The sequence below is a fragment of the Carlito syrichta genome, unplaced genomic scaffold (genome assembly GCF_000164805.1).
Source record: "Carlito syrichta isolate Samal-C Ts95f unplaced genomic scaffold, Tarsius_syrichta-2.0.1 Scaffold308663, whole genome shotgun sequence".
In the NCBI taxonomy this organism is placed as follows: Eukaryota; Metazoa; Chordata; class Mammalia; order Primates; family Tarsiidae; genus Carlito; species Carlito syrichta.
Window position 1 is genome coordinate 639,829 of NW_007252759.1, and position 23,719 is coordinate 663,547.

Genomic DNA, 23,719 nt, shown 5'->3' on the forward strand with positions numbered 1-23,719 from the left:
TGGTGCTGTGGCTGATGCATTTCATGGCCATCATCTACACGTGAGTGCGGGGCAGCCGGAAAGGCTCGGGGCAGGGGTCGGGGCCTCGGGGCCAGGCGAGGGTGGGAGGCATTTGCGCTTTGGGCGGGGGAACTGGGGTCGGGTGGGGTGGAGAACGCTGATTCTCAGACTGTCCCCCCGCCCGTTCCCTCTCCCCTCGGACCGTCTCGGCGGAGGGTCTTTGGGAGAGAAAAGTGGCGATGAAAGGGTTGCGGGATTGCAGGCGACTGCACAGTCAGGGGGAAGGAAGCTGCTCTTACGTGTCAGGCGGAAGGTTGCTTGCTTCGTTTGATTGTGTTGGGGATTCGTTTGATTTTTCATCTGGGCCAAGATGTATGGTGTATTTTTTTTTTTTTTCTCTCGACATGGGCCACATTTCTGTTATGGTGACGATCGTTTCCACTCTTCCGGAAGGCTATCTAGAGACCTCCCTGTGGATTTTCTCCTTCCTGGAAGAACTCTATCAGCTTAGATAGGTGTGAAGCACCTGTCCACCTCGAAATGCCCACTCAACCTCCGAGGTGGCATTCATTATAGCTTTGAATCCTGTCAGTTTGTACACTTCAGGGTGGATTTCTTTGCTTTTTTCGATTGATCGTTTATTGTCTTGTTTAGATTTTGTACTCTCCCACTGCCCTCCACATCTTTGCAAGATTTATTTAACAAATACTTCTTGAGGCCTACTAGATACCATTCAGTGTTCTTGAGGTGGGAGCAGAGTGGTGAGCAGAACAGAATTCCTGTCCTCAGGGAGCTTGCATTCTAGGAGGCAGAGACAGATAATAGAAGTACCCCCAAGGCTATTAGATAGTGATGAAGCCTATGAACAAAATAGAACAAGATGATGGGATGAATAGAGACGGGCTGTGTGGCTACTTTTGATATGCCCATTGTTGAACTCCCTTTAAGATGAAATCTGCCCATGTAAAGAAATGAAAGAATGACAGAGAGCACACTACAGATCCGGATTCACTTGGTTTTGTAGCCTGAGGGAAAAAAGGAACAATCGATATAGTAATCTTTACCACCAACTACAAATAGGGTAAATGTTACTAGAGGAGGAGGAAGAAATTCGTTACTTTTAGTGTGTTTTTTGTTTTTTTTTTCTTTTTACTGCAGAAAAGGTGTTCCTTCCCTTTCAGAAACTGTATTTTATTAGTATAGTGTGGCATTTCCTGGTGCTGGAGCAAGATGCTACCTGTACAGAATATACTGATATTTCTTTACAAGTGAAAGAAAACATGCCACTTGGATAATATTGATCTTGGTTTTTGGAGCTTGTGAGCTGTCGTCCCTGAACACATTCTGGAGTTCATCTTAAATACATGAGTTTTTAAAAAACAATATTGTTGCTCTTTCTAGTCATACATTTTTTAAAAATGCTTACTACATAAGAACTCATACAATACAGAGAAGAATAAAGAAGAAACTTAAAACATACATCAAAACTACATTACCCTGTTAACCTTTGGTGTGACTGTCTTTCCAATTATATTTCTTTCTGTGTGTGAGAGAGACGGAGAGAGGGAAGGGTGAAGGGAGGGAAAGCAAAAGGGACTATATCATGATTATTGTTCTGTAACCTGCTTTTAAAATTCATCTATTTAATAAATGCTTACTGAGAAGCTGTTTATGCAAGGTGTTGTTCTGGGTTGCTGGAAATAAGAGAATAAGGCATTTAAGGCCCCTGCTTACATGGACCTGACATGTAAAATATCATGACCATTTTTCTCATGTCAGTAGATGCGTCACTTTGAAAAGATGCATACTATTTTAGTTTATGAGGTACTAAGATTTATGTGTTATGATTGATGGGCATTTAGGTTGTTTCCAGTTTATCTAGATTACAAGTGATACTGTCATTAATTTATATGCATACATCTTTGAGAGATGATCTTAGTTTACGTTTCTGAAAAAGGAATTGTTGGGTCAGAAGTAGCATTTTTAACTTTGATATTATTACCCCATAGAAATGTTATTTCCATTCTTAGTCCTGGAAACTTTGTATGATGATCCCATTTCCCCTCACTGATGCTATCAGGCATTTCCCTGTTTTTTGTTTTTATTTCTATTCCTCTACTTACTAGTTCCATTGAACACTTTTTAAACATATTATGTGCTAGTTACATTTATTTGTGAATCATAGATGCAATCCTTTGCCTGTGGTACAGTCTGTTGCTGAATTCATTTTTTTATATGAAGGTTATTTTTGTGTTACCTGTTTTTGTGTTATCTATTTTTGTGTTGCACGTTTTTCATGGTCTGTTTTTTGTCTTTCAACTTTGTACATATAATATGGAGAAAGGTATGTGTACATGTGTGTTTTAGATAGACAAGTCTTTATTTTTCTTTTTATGAGTCTAATGTAATTTTTATATCTTCCTCATTTCCATCAATTATTATATGTGCTTATATATATGCATAATATTTTCTTTTATGTATGTTTCTTTTTAGCATTTTGAGTTTTTCTTAACTTTTTAATATGTTACTCTTTAACTCACCCAGTATTTTACTTTGTTACATGATGAAAACTAGAGCCCTAATTTTAGTTTCATCTGAATATTTAGCCACTAGTCCCAAAGTCATTTATCGATTGATCATTTATTTTCCTGTTTTGAAATACTATCTTTATTATAGACTAAATTCTTTTTTGTATGTGGGTACTTCCAATGCCATTTCATAGATTTCTTAGATCTTGTACCAGTACTCACTGTTTTAATTCATGAAGTTTTATTAACTAATGAGGCAAACTCCTCCTTACTCTTTTGCATAATTGTTTGGGTTTTTTTTGTTTTTTGTTTTTCACATTTTTGCTTAAAAGTGAACTATCTTTTTTCCAGACTATTAAGTAATCTTGGGGCTTGGGTTTTTTTCCTTTCTCTCTCGCTCTCTTTCTGCCTCTCTCTGTCTCTCTCTCTCTCTCTCTCTCTCTCTCTCTCTGTGTTTGTTTTGGTTGAAAAGGTTACATTTACAGTTTAATTGAGGGAAAAGTGACTTTTTTCCATGTGGGACCGTGATGTATCGCCCTCCCTCTATTATAGATACATAATGATAACGTCACTCTACTTCAGTTAAAATTAGCACTACTGATGTGCCCTAATATTCTGAATAACCATCTGGGAATATTTACATTCTTAGATTTGAGAAACTACAGAATTGTTTTAAGTGTGTGTGTATGCACAATGATAAAGGACAAAAGTTTTCTTAAAATATCTTAAGTTTTTGAGAACAGTGCAGACATTTAGTTTAGTTGAGGTAATGTACAGCGGCTTTGTATTTATTTTCTAATGTCCCACAGCATTATCTTTTTTTATTGACAATGACAGTTCCCTGAAAAGTTATGTGAAAATAGAATAAATAAGGTGCAATTCATTTATAACAGATTAAATTGACTTTCTGATTAAAGAAATATTATGAATACTTTTTTTTGAAATAAGTAACTGAATGTAAAACAATAATTGACAGCTTAATTTCTGTATAAATTATCTTACCCTTTCTTTGATAAATACTTTTTTTCTTGTCTGGTTTCATCTTCAAAATTAGGTACATGTTTGATTTGATTCCTTTTTTATTGAAGTAAAGATACTTTCCAGTTTAATATGAGTTGTTTTCGAGCAGAGAACTAAGCATTTTTTCCTTTCCCTCTCTCTACTGTATTTAATAAAATTGCTAATTTTATGTATCAACATTTTGACAAGGTTAAAAACTTTGGTAACAATATTTTGGTTAAAATACTGTGCTAAGTATTTTGTGTTTTATTAAACAATATGTTTTCTGAACACATGTCTGTGTCCCCTTCACATTATTTTTTAAATAAGGTGAAGTATAAATAAATTAAAATAAGCAGATATTAATGCTCTCCTAAAAACTTGACTCAGGTGGAAATGGAGCCTATTTTCAAAAATGTATCTGACTCCATATCAGATTAAAGAGCACAATCTGTGTCTCCTAGTTGTTAAAAATGTTTAAGTAATACAAATATTGCTATAAATTGCTGAGAAAAAATGTAGAACATTTTAAAAAAACCAATTAGTTATTTTTAAAAAATTAAATATAGTGGGTAATCATATCTAATTAGATTCAATGTTTTATTGTATTATATCTTAAAATGAGATAAAGAGCTAAGTATTGATCAGTATTTAAAAATGGAGGTGAATGTGACTAATATAATGTACAACTCTTCTTCAATGAAATTATTTGTTCTGATATCACAAGTGTGTTAGAATCCCTATAGCCTGCAATTTAAAAATCTGGTACCTTATGAACTAGAAAACCATTATTTCCAATGTGTTGAAACCATCTCTACTCCCTGGTATCTCTACCTACAACTTTACTCCTTTCCATTTTTAATATTGAACAGATACTTAGTCATTTCATAATGTATTTTACATGGCAACTGTTTGTAGGAGTTCTGCCTATAATGTTAAAGGTAACATTCAGATTAGAGTTATTTGAAATTCAAGAGCCTTATTCTTGAGTTTTCAAATTTCCTAAAAATAACTAATGATTATAGCCTTGGCGGAATTGGTTAAACGATCTTTATGGTGGTTTTGTTTTTACCCCTTTATGAACACAAGTGTGTTCTGATACCTTGGGGACTGGGATTGTATAAAAGTCTAGCATTGGTTTTTTTTTTTTTTGCTTTTTTAGCTCTTAGGAGCCGTGTCGCTGAATGAGAAGGGTATCTAAGTAAGACACTCTTATTCTCTGTTCCCCATCCCACCTCATTAGATTATCATTTTTCCCTGTATACATGATGTTCTAATTTTGTCATTAGGCTTTATCTTTTCTATTAATTGACCGGAGGTGCCAGACTGATATTTTGTCCTTAAATATTAAGTACCCTCTAGTAAGGCAGAGATCTATTTTCTAGAGATTTTTTTTTCAAGTTAATTCTGCATTCTACTAATATGGTATTTCTAATGCTTCTAGTATAGCACTTTTATACCTGATGATAGCTTTTGAATGCAATTTACATACTCATTGTATCAGGTAACTGTGACAAACTGCCTGTCAAAAACTAGTTGTATTTTTAATAAAGTAAATTTTAACCTTTGGAGTGTTATTTTTAGATAGTATGATCTTTGCCTTAAATTCATGAATTGAGTGGAATGAACCTTAGTAGAATGTAAATTGAGAGTTTCTTTTCTAGGTTTAGTCCTGAGGATGCCCTTGGACTTTGGTCAAATGTTGATCAGTCGGGATCATTGCCGCAGGACTACTTTTGAGTGAATGAATAAGGTCTGAGCCTGGGAAGAAACAGAATTAGACTATAGTGTGATAGCTTGAAGGAGCAAGTGAGCCTTGTGATTCAGTTTAATATTTAGTGATGGTTCTCCTGACTCATTATTCCTCCCTTCCTCTGTGTCATCAGTTCAGCGCACCTTCGTGCCTGCCCTAGATTATTGAAACTATCTCTATTCACTGGTGTCTCTAGCCACAGCCTTGCTCTCCTTCTGTTTTATGTTTCCTGTCTAGCCTTATCCTTCTGGAGCACTAATCTTGGATCCTGTGCTCCAGATCTTACCATGACTCCCCATTACCTCCAGGTTCAAATTCAAACTCCTTAACAAGACATGCACAGCTCTTCAGGGGCTGGGCCAGCCCCCTTGCTCCTATTTCTTCAGCAACGTTGAACGGTTGGCATGCCCCTGAATGTGCAGTGCACTTTTTTTTTCAAATTCTCTTTCCTTTCTTTTCTTTTTTGTTCTTCCTTCCTTCTTTATTTCCTTCCTTCTTGTTTAATTAACTTCTGCTTATTCGAGTCATGTTAGACTTTATTTCCCTCTTATGTCTCTTTGTAGAATGCTGGGTTTACCATCCAGATTGTTAATGTGTGTTAAGCTGTCTCTTCTCAATTAGATTGCAAGCTTTTGAGGGTAAGGTTGATGTCTTATTTACTATTGTATCTCCATTGTCCACTGGACATTCAATCATTGCTTGTTGAATGAATCATCTTTGAATATATCTGGTGATGGCAGTGGTGGTGGTGGTGGTGGTAGATTTTTGATCATTCATTTCACAGTCAGTTTGAGGTAGATGGTCATAATTTGGGATGGTTTTAGTGGCCATAGACTTTAATGAAATTAATTGGACCAAATGGAATCTTTATCTCACTATTTCTAAACCAGTTGTAGGTTAAAGTAGAAGCAGGACTATATCAATAACTTGTTCATCTATCCTTTGTTTTGTTTTGTTTGTTTTTTGTTTTTTGTTTTTAGTTGGGAGTCTCACTCTGTCACCCAGACTGGAGTGCAGTGGCCGCTGCCGGCCACCGCAGCCTCGACCTGCTGGGCTCTGGCAATCCTTCCGCCTCAGCCTTCTGAGTAGCTGGAACTACGGGCGTGCGCTACCATGCCCGGCTAATTTTTTGATTTACTGTAGAGATGAGGTCTCACCAAGTTGCCCAGGCGGGTCTCGAACCCGCGGGCTCAGGCAATCCACTCACCTCAGCCTCCCAAAGCATGGGATTACAGGCTGAGCCACCGAGCCCGGCTTCATCTATTCTTTGTTACATCTGACACCCCTGCCCCTCAGTATTTTCTAAAGGGAATGCCTGTTTGGCCATAAATAACCTTTAAACTTAGATCTGTCTTTGGGGGAAATGCAGAATTTAGGGCTATCCTGAATTGGTTGACAAATACAAATCATAAGTGTTCTCCACTTTTCCTCCTTCCACAGAATTTTATAGAAAAAATAGTTTAAGCATTATGTTCAACTTTAAGTGGGTAGCTTTAGGGAATTATGTAGACAAGGATAGAGACAGTCTTATTAGTTTGTCTTTGGTGTAAATAATAGATTTTGAGTTTATGGTATTTGAGGATTTTTTGTATTTTTGAGCACTCTCTACGTGGATGTGTTTCTTCTGCTGGATGCCTTTCTAAGTTACAGTCGGCAAAATATGCCCTAACCAGTTCTCATACACTAGGGCTAAACCTAATCTCATACAAAGTGCGAGTGAGTTGGGATCTTGTTGTTGTTTGGTTTTGGAAATTAATAAATATTTCCTGTTTTTTCCCTAGGGTAGTGGAATCCTTTATATTCTATAGACTGCAGGTCCATTGTCCGGTGGGAATAGTTTGTGTTTTCCTATAAAGCTAACTCTCTATGGGTCATTTTGCCTTGTCTGAGGAATTTTGTGTTAGCAAAGTTCAGGTTGCATCAAGAGCCTTTTTTGTATTGCTAATGAAGCCCATTTTGATGCAGTACCATGTTTAAAATGATGAGTGCTATTTGTAGCAACATTAGTTGTGACACACAGTGATCATAAACACAGTAACAACCTTCCAGAGTATAATCATGTGGCAACAATCACAAAGATCTTCAGTCATTAGAAACTGCTGGCATGGTCTATGTAAAGTAGGGGACCTGCTGATAGAGCCATCAACCTAATTTTACATGAAATATTAACAAGCTTTGTGGCATGGAGCAGAGGAGATAAATTCCTACAGTCTGATAAATTGGTTCAGCAGAATGATAAAAAGCAGCACAATCTGGGGCGGGCTCTTAAGCAAGGTGAACTTTGCCCCGTGGAATCCATATTCTTCCTTAGAAACCTTGAGTGAAATTCTTGTGCAGCACTTGTGGAATGCTACATTAAGGTTGTCACCAAGGCTGCTTCCAGCCGTCTGCAAGGGAAGGAGCACCTCCTGCTCTTGCTTAGTGTAGTGTTTCGCCTGTCTCCGAGGGACTTCACTGCATCCCAGGCTTCCCTCCTGCTAATGCCCAATTAGAATGCCAAACTGGAAGAAAAATCCCTTAAAAAGGGTACAGGACACTAAATCAAAAACAGTTGAGAGAGATGGTGGCAGAGGGGAGGTGAGACAAAAAGATGAGAAGGATTAAACAATAAGCTGAAATGAAAAAGGCCTGGTTTTTTAAAAGCTGAGTTTTAGACACTGGGATGTTGGAAAATAAAAATCAGCTAAGTTCATGTAAGGCCGTCTCATGAGTTAAAAGGTTGAAACCCCTTGTGCAGAGAGGCAGTTAAGATTCAGCAGGCTAAACAGCTGTGGAGTCCAGCAGAACCCCTGAATATTTCTTCCCATCATGTGACGTTCTTTTGACGTGTTCCCCGAATAGATGTCCTTCTAGCTCACAATGGAAAGAAAGCAGGACCCGGAAGACCTCTCTCTGTTGTCCACGATTCATCCCTTACAACCTTTTGGACTTTAGGTAGATCTAAGTTACTCCTAGAAAGCACCCAGCTGGCACTTGCGCACCTCCTCTCTGTCCCCGCTGCTGGCTGTAGGCAGGTGTAGCCTTGCGGCAACCTGCTATGAGTACCTCTCCCTCCCTGGCCTTGGTAGTAGTGCTGCCTCAGTTACTTGAATACTATTTGTTTGATAGCGAGTGATTCTAGCCCCTGATTTAAAATTAAATTTAGAAATAATTCCTCAGGGAAGTGATGCATGTCTGAAAATTTTACTATGTTTTCTCTTTTCCCCAAATTGCCCACTTAAGTTTTAGGGTCACTTTATACTCTAAAAATGAAACAAATTAGAACCATTGACTAGTCATCTAGTAAGCCTATTCTGTTTATATTCAATGCAGTCTTGAAAATGTAATAATATAAAATTTCTGAAAGTTAAATGGGCATATGTGTTAGGATGAGGAGAGATTTTATTTCAAGAGAACTATGAATATTGTTAATTCCAAATCATGGCTTCCACTGGTCCTGATGCCTGGGACATGCTGCCACTGGATGAGAGCTTTGCAGGTGTTAGGGTCTGTGGGAGGGCTTTCTCTCTGGCAGGGAGTGGGGCAGGAAAGCTGACTTCCCTTTGCCTTGTGGATTGTGCTAGACACAGCGGTATAATGGTCAACAAAACAGAATAAGGTCTCTTCTGGAATCCTTGTAAACAACTTCATACCAGAAGGTGGCATTGCTTGGAATTACATAGTAACCAGTAGTTACTCTGAACATTGTATCTGCGCCGAGTAGAAATAATCCTGTCCCTGTCTCTCAGGTCTCCCCCAGTGCAGGGGAATTCTTGTGGCTGCATGATCCAGCATCTTGAGTCAAGCTCTGATGATAGAGAAATTAAGAGAAGCCAGCACTGTGCAGTGTCTCTGCCCAACTGAGAATCTATCTAGTAGGTTAAAAGTCAAAAACAGCTAAACAAAAAACAAAAAAAACCAGGCCATTTTAAATGGATAATAGTGATATTTAATGTTAGTTACTCCCATACTTACATTGTTGTTCCACTTTTGCTTAACTATAGGACCTGAAATGTGTTCCCAAATATTAGGTGTAATTTTCGCTTTCAAAATAATGTTAACCTAAATATTGCAAGTAACTTAAACCATGCATTTTTATGTGTTTTATTCCATGTTTTGATTTATTCATAATTGGGAGCTTTTAACCATTCCCTTTCCCCAATAAATCTTTCTTGGTACACAAGTGTTGGTTCTATGGTTTTTAAAAACCCAACATAATGGCTATAAAAAAAGTTTTTTAAATATTTGAATTTTCAGTCCTTCCATTTTGGTGTATGAAGCTCATCAATGTTTGACATCTTTAAATCTTTTATTAGAACTATGATAATTCAGAGAAGTTTCATTTGGTTGAAAATGTTCTTAAAATTGGTGAGGTGTTTTGTTTTGTTTACTTTTAATTACAGATAATAACTATCATTGAATGTTTACTTTGTGGCTTGATCTATCCTATTAGCTAGGTACTGTTATCTTTAACTTAAGATAAAGAAATACATTGCCCAAGGACACACAGCTAAGCAAGCTGGAATAGAAACCCAGACAGTCTGCCTCCAGCCCCAGCTCTTAAACCGGTATGATATATACTGCCAGAGATAACCTAAAAATAACCCCGGAAGTCATCCATAGGGATGGGATAGGGTATCTGCATGGGAATTTCTCCAGTTGCTGTGAAGCTCTGTTTCTGACAATTGGCAACATTTAGATTACAATGGAGAGAGAACCCTTACTCATTCTGTTTTACTCTTTCACTTTCTTACACTCTTGTACAGCTCCTTCGCAGACATCAGGCTTTCAATCCATCCCATAACTGCTGATCTTTCTAAAAGTTTCCACTTCGTCTCTTTTCTGTTCCTGCTGTCACCTGGTCTTTCTAGGCCCGTGGTTCTCAACTTTGACCGCACTTTGGAGTCACATGTTGGGCTTAAAAAAATACTGCCGCAGGTCTCACCCCTAGAGATTCTGATTTAATTGGACTGATCATCAGGATTTTTTTCTTAACTCCCCAGGTGATTTTGATGTGCAGCCTAGCCTAAGAATGACCGCCTTAGGTGGTGTATTCACGGTTGTGTCCTGAACCTGCCACCTCTTGGCTTCATTTAATTCTGCATCTAACCCAGAACTCAGTTCATCCCTTCATTATCTTGCCCCTTGCCTCACCTCACTTCGTGTCAGTCTGCCCTGTATCCTGAATCCATCCAATAATTATAGCTGCTCAACTTTCAAAATCCTGCAGAGGGTAATCACACCACCATGTGGATTAGTACTACTACACATTCATGGTCTCAGATCTCAGCTAAGCCTACTGTGCTTGCTGGCAGTACTTTGTTTCTATGTTTAGCTCTGAGACCCGTTAATGACAGAACCTCTTCTAAATCTTCCCCATTCTACCACATTCTTGGCAGACTACCTTAACTCTCTTACTTCACACTATGGATGTGAAGATGCCTTTAAATAATTTTTTTTTTCTTTTCTTTTTCTTTACCCTTTGACTAGTTCTTTCCCCTTGGCCTAGGTACTCAAATATTCCTTTAAAATTAAACTAGAAACCCTCTGCTTTATCTCACTACTCTTTGGCCCTTTCACTTACTGTCAGGTTTCCAGAGAAACTAGCTAATTCACTGTTATCATCTCTCACTTGCCATTCATTTACTTTTAAAACCATTTTTACCTTTCTACCCTCATGCTCCCTCAACTGCCCCATCCCTGTCAAAAACACTCAGAAGTCACCAAGTACATACTTGATCTAGTGGGCATTTCAGTTCTTGTCTCATTTTTTCTTGAACTCTGAAAAAGAAAACCCAGCCAAATAAGCCCTTCTGTGACTTGCTTCCTGAAGTCTTTCTACTTCTCTGAGCGTCACTCACTCTTAGTCTCTTTCATGCATCATGGTTCTATAATATTAATTACATCCATTCTTGGCCACCTGCTAATAGTATGCTTTGCCTGGGAGAGTAAATATGTACCCGACTGTGACTGACTCCCCTATTTTTATCTCTAGGTTAACCTTAGCATCCTGAGCTTTATGTATCTGTTTACTCTTCGTTTATTCAATTGTTTTTTTAAAAAATTGAGTGCACACTATGTATTATTGCTTTGCCGGGCCCTGGAGAATTTAAAGACTACTGTAGTGTTATCCCACATGTAGTCCACTGGCAGCTCATATCATTTGGGATGCTTGTGAAAATATAGATTCCTAGGCTCTTCAACTGGTCTCTCACGTTGTGATCTATACCCGTGGGCCTTATTTATACTAATAGTTGGTAACCACTAGTCTCCTAGATAAGAGACATCGCTGCATGATGTCTTAAGAGTCACTTAAAGTGTGTACAGAAATTCATTACTGTCTCCCTTCTCTCACTGTACCCAGCTTTATGGACGGCATCACTAATTACCTAATCCCTAACCATGTCCAACCCTCATTCTCCCTCCTTGGCCTCTCTATCCACCACCTCTTCCCATCAGTCACTGGCTAAGCTCCTTGAATTCAGAATTCTTACTTTCTCTTGACTTTGCTTCCTTTTGCTACATTTTTGGTTTGTGCACTTATTTCTTTCTCTTTTGGACCTTATAATAATATTTTCCCCTGTCTTTATTCTCTAAATATCTGTAAGTACAGAAATGATTCTGGTTGCGCTCCCTTTTATTCTTTCATGGTTATTTCTTGCCTAGAGGATGAGCTACAGGCCTTTTCAACCTTGTCTGTAAGTCATGGAAGAGTTTATAGCATAAATGAGCCTTAAAGCAGTGCTTCTCAGCTTAAATGTGCCTGCGGATCACCTGAAACTCTTGTTAAAATGCAGATTCTGTTTCAGTAGTTCAAAGGGGGAGGCCTAAGATTCTGAACTTCTAACAAACTCCCAGGTGTTAGCTCTCAGGTGTTACCAATGCTGCTGGTCAGTGGACCAGTCTTGGAGTATGAGAATCCCAAAAGGCCACCTAAGAAAAGTTAGATGCTTCCTTCTCTCACAGTGTTCTAAGCATGCTTTGATTATATCCTATATCACACTGCATTTTCAGAGACTGCTTGTACTGAAGTTACTTCTGAATGAGAGGTGGCCTGTGTACGTGTTAACAAGTGGAAATGCTGTAATGACACACACACACACACACACACACACACACACACACAGCCTGATAAAACTAAAGGAAAATGACATTCCAGAAATGAAGGGGCAATACAAAGCAGTGAGTTGGTCTTGGTCTTGTCTGCTAATTCTAATCCCAGCGGCGTTTCTTACTGCAGCTTCAAACTCCTGGGCTCAAGGGGTCCTCTTGCCTCAGCCTCCTGGATAGCTGGGACTAAGGTGCATAGCACCACACCTGGCTAATTTTTTTATTTTTTAAAGAGACTGAGTCTCCCTCTGTTGCCCTGGATGGTATTGAACTCCTAGCCTCAAGTGATCATCCCGTCTCAGCCTCCCAAAGTGCTGGGATTATAGGCATGAGCCACCGCACCCAGCCTACCTGGCAATTTTTTATTTGATGCCTGATGTTTTGGGTTTTATTTGATGTTTTGGTACTTTGTTGGGTACTGAATGTTTTTTTTGTTTTTCTGGACTCTCAACTTCATCTCTTTAATTCAGAGGAGTTTGCCATACTCTGCCCGGGCTTCCCTTCCTTGTACTGCGACTTGGAAATTGTCTCAGTGTAGTAAGCTGGGGCACTTGTGGGACTCATCTCATTTGCTTTTCATGTCTCAGGAATCATTGTTTTCCTTTGCCTAATGTTCAGTATCTTAAAAACTGTTGGTGCCTATATTGTGTTTGATTTTTGTTTGTTTGTTTGTTTCAGATGGAAGAATAAATCTAGTGTGTATTTCTTCATCTTGCCCAAAAGTTGACATCCGGGGGTCAAGTGGAATGGGGAAGAGTAGAGTTTGTAATGCTTGTGTAAGGATAGAGACAAGGCTGTATACTAGTTGTAATAACCCCAGTCTGTAAACAGTTCATTTTCATCAACAGAAAGTAGTTAAACTGTGGTATGTGAATATAATGAGAATGAGTAGACTATAACTAAATGCAACAACATGAATAAATCTCACAAACATAATGTTAAGCAAAAAATCAGACATAAACAGTTACATCCTATGTGATTTTGTTTGTTTGTTTGTTTGTTTGTTTGTTTGAGTTGGAGTTTCACTCTGTTGCCCAGGCTGGAGAGCAGGGGGACACTCACGGGCACCCCATTGTCGACCTACTGGGCTCCGGTGATCCTTCCACTTCAGCCTTCCAAGTAGCTGAAACTACAGGCGTGTACTCTAATTTTTTGGTTTACTGTAGAGACGAGGTCCCATCAAGTTGCCCAGGCTGTTCTTGAACCCACGGGCTCAGGCAATCCACTTGCCTCAGCCTCCCAAAGTGCTGGAATTTCAGGCTGAGCTGCCAAGCCTGGCCATATTCAATTTTTAAACTGGCAACACTAGTCTATGGTGTTAGAAGCCAGGATAATGATTATCTTGAGGAGAGGGTAGTAAGTTGGAGGAGACGTGGGCATTTTGGGGCTTCTAGTAATGCTGTTTATGTTTGTTTGTCTTTAAAACTGTTTCTTGATTTTCTCAAAGTCAAGCATGAGAGTTTGACTTTGAGAAAATTCCTTGAGCTGCATACTTATGTGTCACTCTACTATATGTATGTTATGCATCAATAAAAAGTGACTTGGACCCTCCTCTCCCCTCCCACACACCTCCAAGGAAAAGGTCAAGGCCGCAAGCCAAATGCATGACAGGAAACTCGGACTGGATTCCCAGTATAGAGCCTGGAACTGAGAAAGTGCTGTACTCAGAATCCTGGCAGAAAGTGTTGTACCCTGCTGAAGGCTGAGGGTAGAAATGGGCACCCACAAGGACTCCTGGCAACATGTAGGGACCATAGACTCAAGTCTGTACTGTCTGAGTAATGCAGAAACCCTGATCTGAGACACTGAAATAACAACTAGTTTGAAACCAGTAAACTCTGTAGGACCCTGTCAGAGCCACTGATAATACTGGCCCACTTGAAGGGCTCCGCTCCCAAGGCCACTTTTGAGACACTGGCAAATGGGCTCTTGTCACATTTTGAAAAATAGAGCTGTAGATTGGTTTATGGCGCACTGGCCATAGCCAAAGACATCATTTCTGCATGTGGCAGACACAGTGAATGCATCCTTACTCCAAAGCAAAACTTTGTTGACATCTATAAGTGTTTTATAAGAAGAGCGTACATACATGTGCGACTAACCCATTAAACCGCAACTTCTTGACAGTGTGGAATTCTTTCATCATCATAACTCCAGTGCATAGGATAATGACTAGTGTACATTTGGGGCCCAAAACACGTTGTTTAATAAGTCACTGCGAAGTAGTCATGGAGCACCACTGAGTTCTAAACATAGTGCTCAGTGTGGTTTTTTTTGGTGACTTAATGGATATTCTTTTATCATTGTGTTAGACATTTCAAGTAATTTATACCAAGGGACTTCATCAGTTTCATTACATAAGTCAAAACAGTATTCTTCAAAGTAGGATCTTGTATCCTAGGGGGTACACTGCAAGCTGACCCTTTGGGATATGGAAAGAAAATTAATTAGAGAGAGATAGAGACAGAGCAGAGATACAAATAATAATTTTTAAAGGTACTGTGATATACTTTGACTTATAATTGAGTAGAAATTTCAGATATAGAGCTTATTAATTCTCATCATCCATAAACCCAGAAAGGGCTTCACTGTTGTTTGGGGAGTCAATGAGTCTATGATAAAATACTGCATTCTTGAGAAGAAGCTCTTCACAGGAGAAGAGGTAGATCTATGTTAGCATTTAAAGTGAAATGCCTCAGTGAAGAAGGGAGAGGGTTTACCCTAAATTTTTACTAAAATATAGATACTGCCTCTATTTAGTACAGTTTAGACTATTGTTGCTGTTGTTTTAAATCTAAAGCCTTGCCATATGCAATGAAATTATTAGTGGGCAAGGTTTCTCTGCTAATTGGTCAGCACTTTACATGCATGTTTTAATACAGTTTTAATAGCACCAACAAAATGATAAAAGAATATCCATTAAGTCACACATTGTGACCAATGGATAAAAATCATTGGGATTTTTAGACCTTATTCTGTTGTCCACATCTCAAACTCTTTCATGATTTCTATGTCTTTGCCTCTCCCTCTCTGTGTGCTGCTTCTAAGTAATTTCTTCTAATCTGGCTTTCAGTTCTCAAACTGTATGCAGTCTTCTGTTTTACCTGTCCTTTGTGTTTCTAATGTCAGTGATCATAACTTTCATTTCTAGACATTGTGTGTTCTTTTCATATATTTGTGGTCACATACAATGGTTTCGTTTTCTTGGGTTTTGTACAGGCAACACGGGTAGTTTATATTCTCAACCCAAGTGCATGCAGTGAGGTGTTTTCCAGGATGACTTTTTTCTTGTATTCTACTTTACTCAGGGCAGCATCTCCATCTTTCCTCTGTGGGCCACAATTTCTCTATTATACTTAGTCTTTCAGGTTTTCCAGACTTACACAAGGCTCTCAAAACAGATTTTCTATCATTCTTATCTTGGGCTTGTCTCCATCTCCAGGTTGCTGGGGGAACAAAAAATACCTTAGAGGCAATATCATCTCCAGCACTCACTCACTGAGTGATTTCTCCTTACTTTTGACCTTGGAGACTTTTATTTTCCTGACAGTTCAAACATGTATCTAAAAACGTACTTTTAGTACACTTATGTTAAAAAGGAAGGGAGAAAATTATATAATAATTGATATTAATATATGCTACATTATATATATGTGTGTATGCATTTTTTAAATCTCTGGAAGAATAAGAAGCAGCTAATGCTGGGGAGGCAGTTATGGGAACGGGGCACATGAGGGGTGGGGTAACAAGGAGGCTTCTTTTATGAGATCCTCTTACTATTTTTTGTGATTCTATGTCAATATATTACTAGCTCAATCTATTAAATATGTGTTAAAAATACCATTACCACCCTTCCACCCCCCCACTCCAGCAAGCCTGCTGTTTTTTACCAGGTGGGTTTCAGACATCTAGTTGCTGTTTTGTTGGAAATTGAATAGTGGTCACACTTGTGGTTATGTAAATTTTAGTTTATTGTTTTGCCTCTGTGTAGCCCTCCAGATGAACTCTGTAGATGATCAATATTTTCCAAACTATCAGCGGAAAGGAATCAGAAATCGATAACTCCCTCTTCTTTAAATTTCCTGTTGGTTTTAAAATTTTCCATTGTGGCAGACCATTTCGTTTTTCTGTAAAAATGTTTGTATGGCCTTATCTGATATATTAGGTGTTTGCTGCAACACAACCCTACCTTAATTAGTTGGGAATAAGCCTGTGGCTACCCATCTGGATGGCGTACTGGTGTACTTACAAAAGTCATTCATAGGTTAATAGTGGATTTTATCACATCAAGATGCATTGATATAGTGGTTTTGATCTACTGAATGGCCTCTCTTCTTTCAACTGCTCTCTGTTCTACTCCTGCCAGTCTAAGATGATGAACATTTGGAGTTCCATTTATCTTATTTTCTTGTTTCCCATGCAGGCTGCTTGGCACTTCTTTTAATTGTGTGTTATCTGACTGTTAGGCTATCCTTTCATATTTTTCTGATGCAGATAGAAATTTTATTTTACCTGTTTGTTTAGTTTTTTGGCCACTCTGGTAGGCCAACACTGTCATTCATTTCCTCATCCTGTATTTAGTGAATGCCTACTGTATGCTCAGCATTGTTCTGAGAGTACAGCAATAAACAGAGTGCATCAAAGTTCTGGCCTTCATGAGAACATTCATTCAGCTTAGTTATGTTTCTTTCTTTCCTTCCTTCTTTCTTTCTTTCTTTCTTTTTTCCTTTTAACTGGAAACCTGGTTCTACACTTCCCTTCATTTTCAGATCTCCTTTTAGAAAGCGGTCAGCTTTAAAAGGTCTTAACTTAGAATATAGTAATCTATTAATAGGTTGGTACATGCTTTACTTTGATTTGACACTAATGTATTCTCTAGAAATAACTTCATGTGTCATTTGCTTTTTAGCCGATTACACCTCAACAAGAAGGCAACTGACAAACAGCCATACAGCAAGCTCCCAGGTGTCTCTCTTCTGAAACCACTGAAAGGAGTAGATCCCAACTTAATCAACAACTTGGAGACGTTCTTTGAATTGGATTATCCCAAAGTAAGTACAATGATAGATTCATTAGGAATGAGCTAGACTGGGTTTTTTTGTTGTTTCTTTCCACCCTCATAATAAACACTTAGGAATTTTTAACACTGTATAAGGTGAAGATATTAAAAATTCGTGCCAGTCTTGGTGGCTCAGCCTGTAATCCCACGCCTTTGGGAGGCTGAGATGAGTGGATTGCCTGAGCTCGCGGGTTCAAGACCCGCCTGGGCAACTTGGCAAGACCTCATCTCTACAATAAATCAAAAATTAGCTAGGTGTGGTAGCACACGCCTGTAGTTCCAGCTACTTGGAAGACTGAGACGGAAGGATCGCCGGAGCCCAGCAGGCGAGGCTGCGGTGGCCGGGAGCGGCCACTGCACTCCAGTCTGGGCGACAGAGTGAGACTCCAACTCAACAAAAATAAATAAATAAATAAATAAAAATAAAATAAATAAAATAAAAATTTGTGGTAATGTTGGCCTCATAAAATTTAAGCTTTTGTAGTAGTCATCACAGGAAAGAAAAGGAGTTGGGGAAAGGATAAAAATCCCTGAGTATACCTCCTAGAACTCAAACATTGTCAAGTGCGTGGTAGTTTGAATATAAAGATTTTCTTCTGTGAGAGTTGTATGTGAACAACGGGAAGAGAGTGAGAGAGCCAGTGTCCAGTGTTCTGTGGTCTGAGATGGGTGCCATACAGTAAGTTCCTTACATACGAACCTTCAAGTTGCAAACTTTCAAAGATGCAAATATGTGTTCAAATGTCCAGTTAATATAAGTTGGTTCACATCTCTGGCATACAGGCTATACTGTAAGATTTAAATAGTTTCTTTTTTGTGTTTGTTTGTTTTATGTATTATTTGTGTGAAAAGTATTATAAACTTATTATAGTACACTACTCTATAGCCAGTTGTGTTAGTTGGGTACCTAGGCTAACTTTGTAGGACTTATAGACAAATTGGACTTACGAATGTGCTCTTAGAACAGAACTCATTCATATGTAGGGAACTTACTGTACAGCTAGATCTAAATGAAGTCCCTGAAGAAACTGACTTTGAGTCCAGAGTAGATACCAATTAATGGCAAGGTAGGACTTCTTACCTCGTTTTTAATTTCTTTAATTGTTCTGATTTTTAATACCTAATTTTATTCCTTATACCATTTGTCTATGTAATCTGTACGTCTATAAACTCAATGTACTCCCTTCATTGGAAAATTTGGAGCTTGCTTGAAATGGAAGTATTCTTTTTATCACTTTCCTTTAGTATTCCACCTGTAGTTTCTTAGGAGAATTTAATATTCCTTGATTTTTGTACTTAGCTTTATTGCAGCTTTTTAAATTGCCTGTTTGAAATACTGCTTTGGAAAGGGCATTTTAGAGGTAGTAGATCATTGGTGAGAAGAATGTGTCTTTATATTTTACCTCCTTGATTTTCAGTATAGTTTAATTTTCCCTTTTTTAGGTCTCTAGTCATTTGCGTAACCTTTTACCCTATTGCCTCAGTTTTCCCATAAACTTGGATTCTCCCCTAATTTTTTAGGACAGAGTAGTGCAAGTAGTCAGAAGAAAGATGATATACACACTACATTTCTCATGGTGACTGGTTTTCATGATCTTATTTTTTCTTTTAGCCCTTATTTTTCTCAGTAGCACCAATGACAAAAAGAACAGGGGAAACAGGCACGATTGCCTTAATGCAGCACTTATTAAATAGGTGGATATAAGTATCATTTTTTTTTATTGTTGTTTTTATATTATCTCTTTGGGAATTTTGTAGTTTAGGTTTTGGAAACTAATTTGAAGCAAAAGAAATTTATATATTTCTTGTGGTTTATGTGTATTTATAGATATTTAATAATTTTAGAGATTTGAATTACATGCATGTGTTACATAGTCAATCAGTTAAGTATGTATGATTAAAAGTAAGATACAGTTGCGTATATGTGATTATTTTTTAAACTAAAAATGTAAAGCATGGCTTTGGTATTTCAGATAAAATGATATCAATAAAATTAATTATATAATACATTTTGCAGTCAGAAACCATGGAATTTTTTCAAACCCCATGCAAGCAAATGCAGAGGAGAATTTTACCTTCATGAATGAAAAAATATTTTCATTGATTATGAATAAATATTAGAGCATAACTGAGAATCATATTCATTGATCACTGTGAAACTTAAACTCCCATTTCAGTTTTTTAACCACCATCCTTCCCTTTCCCCACTCAACTACTCTTAAAACTTAGTTATGGAATTTTTACACTGCAGCCCCTGCGCGATGATGGTCACAAAATTAAAATGATTGGAGGATGTTAGTGCAGGTTTTAGTTGCAGAAAAAAATTTTCAAAACCAAACACGTGTATATCCATTAATTGTGACCGTTCCAGATGATTCCCTAACTGATTCCTTCAAAATGAAGGGGTGTGTGTGTGTGTGTGTGTGTGTGTGTGTGTGTGTGTGTGTGAGAGAGAGAGAGAGAGAGAGAGACCGTTCTGGACTATCTCAAGAACTAACTTTCACTCATCATAGCAGTTCTTTTTCATTTAAGTTACATCATTCAAGTTGGTTGAGCAGAAAGCTATTCTGATACCCATAATATGAATAGCAGCATCTGAAGGAGGTTGTTTTTATGCTTTCTTAATGTAAAATTTTATTTTCTAATTGCAAAAGCATTGCTAGCTGTGTAAATAAAAACTGTGGAAATCAGAGGGAAAGTGTAAAGGACCTGCAATCTAAGGGAAATGTTTGACCTCACAGGCGTTATATTTGCTTTTTTTCAAAGTCAAACACGACGGCAAATGTTCTAAAAGAGACTAGAGTTAATACTGAAATCACCCAAATCTGAGTGTGAACAGATTAGGCATTTGTGTCACCATGGAGGCAAGTAATCACAAAACGAGCATTCACATGACTGCCAAGTCCAGTGCCCTTTGGTATTTGTTTTTTGTGGGTGCGGGTGTAAACATTGTTATGCAAAAGTTTGTAAATGTTTTCATTCGGGGAATAGGGGTGTCAACTTTTGGCTTCCTTTGGTCACATTAAGTGAAGAGGAATTGTCTTGGGCTAGTCATAAACTGGTCATATAATATAGTTTATATACATAAGACTTACTTTATTCTTTTATTTTTATAAAGTTTAGGAAAATGAGAACAATATAAAACTATTGAAAAACTGTCCTTGTTTTTGTAAAACTAATCTATCGATATCTAGTTTGATGGAAGTGATCACAATTCTTAGTGAGTTCTTGAGGTGCTTGTCGGAAATGTTTGTTCCAATTTTGCTCTTCATGTGCTTTCATCATTGAAAACAACTTCTCACAAACGTATGTGCTGCCAAAAAGCAATGTCATGAATAAGGCATGATTGTGAGCTTCAAAAATGGAACTACACCTGGGGTCACAAAGAATATTAAACGCTAAAAAACACATGATGTTAATATGCTGTGTGGGCCACCTGACTCCAGCAAGGATGGCCATCATTAATAAATCAAGTCAAAAAACAACAGATGCTGGCACCGGTGCAGAGAAAAGGGAACACATCTACACTGTTGGTGGGAGTGCAAGCTAGTTCAACCTCTATGGAAAGCAGTGTGGCAATTCCTAAAAGAACGAAAAATTGACCTTCTGTATGGTTCAGCAGTCCCTCTTCTGGGAATATACCCAGAGGAATGTAAATTGCTTTACCAAAAAGGCACCTGCACACGCATGTTGATTTCAGCACTATTCATGATGGCAAAAACATGGAATCAACCCTACTGCCCAAAAAAAGTGGACTGGATAAAGAAAATGTCATACATATACATGGTAGAGTATTATGTAGACATAAAGAAGAATAAAATCATGGACTTCGCTGCAAATTGGATGGAGTTGGAGAACATCATACCATCACAGAAACAAAGAATGGAACTGCATGTTCTCACTCATAAGTGGGATCTAAACATCAACTACATTAGTACAAGGGAGGCATTGGCAGTTTTGGGGCTCTGCTGGGTGCGGGGGTAGGGGGGTACGTGACAGCACAAAGGGCACCTGCTCCTTTACCGGGGGTGTGAGGGACAATTGAAGGCCCAAACTTCACCTGCATGCAGTCTACTTGTGTAGTTAATCCTTATTTGTACCCCACATCTCTATAATAAAATAAAATTTAATTTAAAAAGATTTTGTGGAGCCACATATTTAGCTGTCCTGTGATGTGGCCCATGGGCCACAGGTTGGACATACCTTATTCAGAACGTTACAGGTCATTTGGGGGGAAAATAGGACACATACTGAAGTTTCAAATTCTTACTTAATTTTGGACATGTGCTTGTTCTGTATTTCTCAGTTTCAATTTTGGTAAGACTATACTAATTGCCCTGAAAGATTCCTGTGCTTTAAATATCTTATAAGTCCACTTTCATATTGATACTTATTTCTCAGGAAAAAATAGAAGAATGAAAAGATGATATTTATTTTCCATGAAACTGAATACTTTAGTATCAGCATAGAAGGGATTTGGGGAGAGATTCAGCAGTAGTAGGAAGAATCAGTCATCTGCATCTCATGACTTGTTGGCTTTACTCCAATAAATTCTGGCGATATGAAGAGTATTTAAATGAACCATCAGAGTTATTAACAGTGAGGCTATAGTAACCGTGATTTTTTTTTCTTTTCTTTTTTGCATGTGCCATGTTTTGGATTCTTTATTGTCAGTGGTGTAGCTAACCTCAAGAGGAATTGCTTTCTAAGCAAGGTGGTCTTCTAACAGAACTCAAGAAGACTAAAAATAGGATCAATTGAAAGATCACACAGAGTTAATACGTGTAGTAAAGCTAAGTCTGAAAGATTAGGAATTTACCTGATGAAACTGAAAAACTTTGTAAACCATCAACTTGTTGAGACTAGATAGCAAACATTCAAAATTACTTCTCAAAACTTTGCAGTCAAAGCAGTTTTCTTACAAAACTCCCCTTCCCAACAGCTGTCAGCTACCCAGAAGTTACCCAAGACAAATGCACTTACTTACAAAACATGATCATCATCTACTTTGTGCCAGCAGATGTTCTAGGCGTGTTCTACACTTAAGTCCATTCTGTCATCAAATTTATATTCTACTGTAATCTAAATATCATCATTAAATGTTTCTGTAAACATGGTCTATAAAGTAGTTATTTATAAATAATTTAAGATATTGCTATTTGATATGCAATACGATCGATTCATATATTAAAATGTTTTTCTATTTTAAGGAATATTTTGTTTACTGAAGTAAAAACTTTACAATACTAACATCTGCAGGACTGAATCAATGAGACTTTTCTAATACTTATACAATTTAAGTCTAATGTTGTTTATGCATCTATTCACAAATACAAAAGTAACATTAATTACTGCAATTTTTAGATATTCAGTTCTTAAATATCAAAGAACTGAATGTTCTTAGTTTGTAGATTTTTTTTATACCTCTTTTGTTCTCAGACATTTAGTCATTTCCCTGCTTGAAAAGACAAAGAGAAAATTAGTCAGTTTTGCTATCTGTAAAGCAACCTTACTAAAGATTTGATGGAAAGTAAATTACTTTACCTTCAAGGTTTATTTTATGTATTCATACAGTGCCCATTTAGATAGAATTTACTAGCCCTTATATCCTTTGCAGATTTATAAAGTAAATGAATTCTTGAAATATTTTAAAGGTGTTATATTTTCAAGGCACACTGTAATTTTAAACATATATGTTTATGCCTAACCCTTTAGATAAATACCTGAAAAGTTATTTTTGTGTTAGCTAAGAAAGCCTTTAACGTAAATTTACTATTTAGGGTTTTGCCAGTTGCAGTCTAGTTGGAATTTTAATATAGAGATTGCTAGCAAATAAAATGTTTGATTAAGTTGTGAAGACAGAGATGATAGCTGAAAAATGAATATTCCTGGTTAATCTGATACTGTAGAAAACAGTTGAGTTCTACCTCCAATTTGATATCATTTTTAGTATCAGAAAAAATTAAGTGAATGTTTTGTGTTTTTAAGAGTCTGAGCATTTTTTGAAAACTATGAATTAAGTTTGATTTACACTTTGGCTAACCAAAGTATACTTATTTCTAATTAAAAATTAAGTTTAAGAAGTGTAATCAGGGCTGGACTCAGTGGCTCAGCCTGTAATCTCAGCATTTTGGGAGGCTGAGGAGAGTGGATTGCCTAAGCCCATGGGTTCAAGATCAACCTGAGCAACTTGGTGTGATCTCGTCTCTACAACAACTAGATTAGCCAGGCATGGTAGCGCGCACCTGTAGTTCTGGCTACTTAGAAGGCTGAGGTAGAAGGATCACCGGA

General features: G+C 37.7%; 1 protein-coding gene across 1 annotated transcript; it reads left to right on the forward strand.

Moving 5' to 3' along the window:
• Positions 1-6: 6 nt before the first annotated feature.
• UGCG (UDP-glucose ceramide glucosyltransferase) lies at positions 7-19,133 on the forward strand. The gene is made up of 3 exons (XM_008065564.1): positions 7-40; positions 17,279-17,420; positions 19,041-19,133. The coding sequence occupies exons 1-3, from the start codon at positions 15-17 to the stop codon at positions 19,131-19,133; spliced, it is 261 nt and encodes an 86-aa protein (XP_008063755.1). The 5' UTR covers positions 7-14.
• Positions 19,134-23,719: the final 4,586 nt, after the last annotated feature.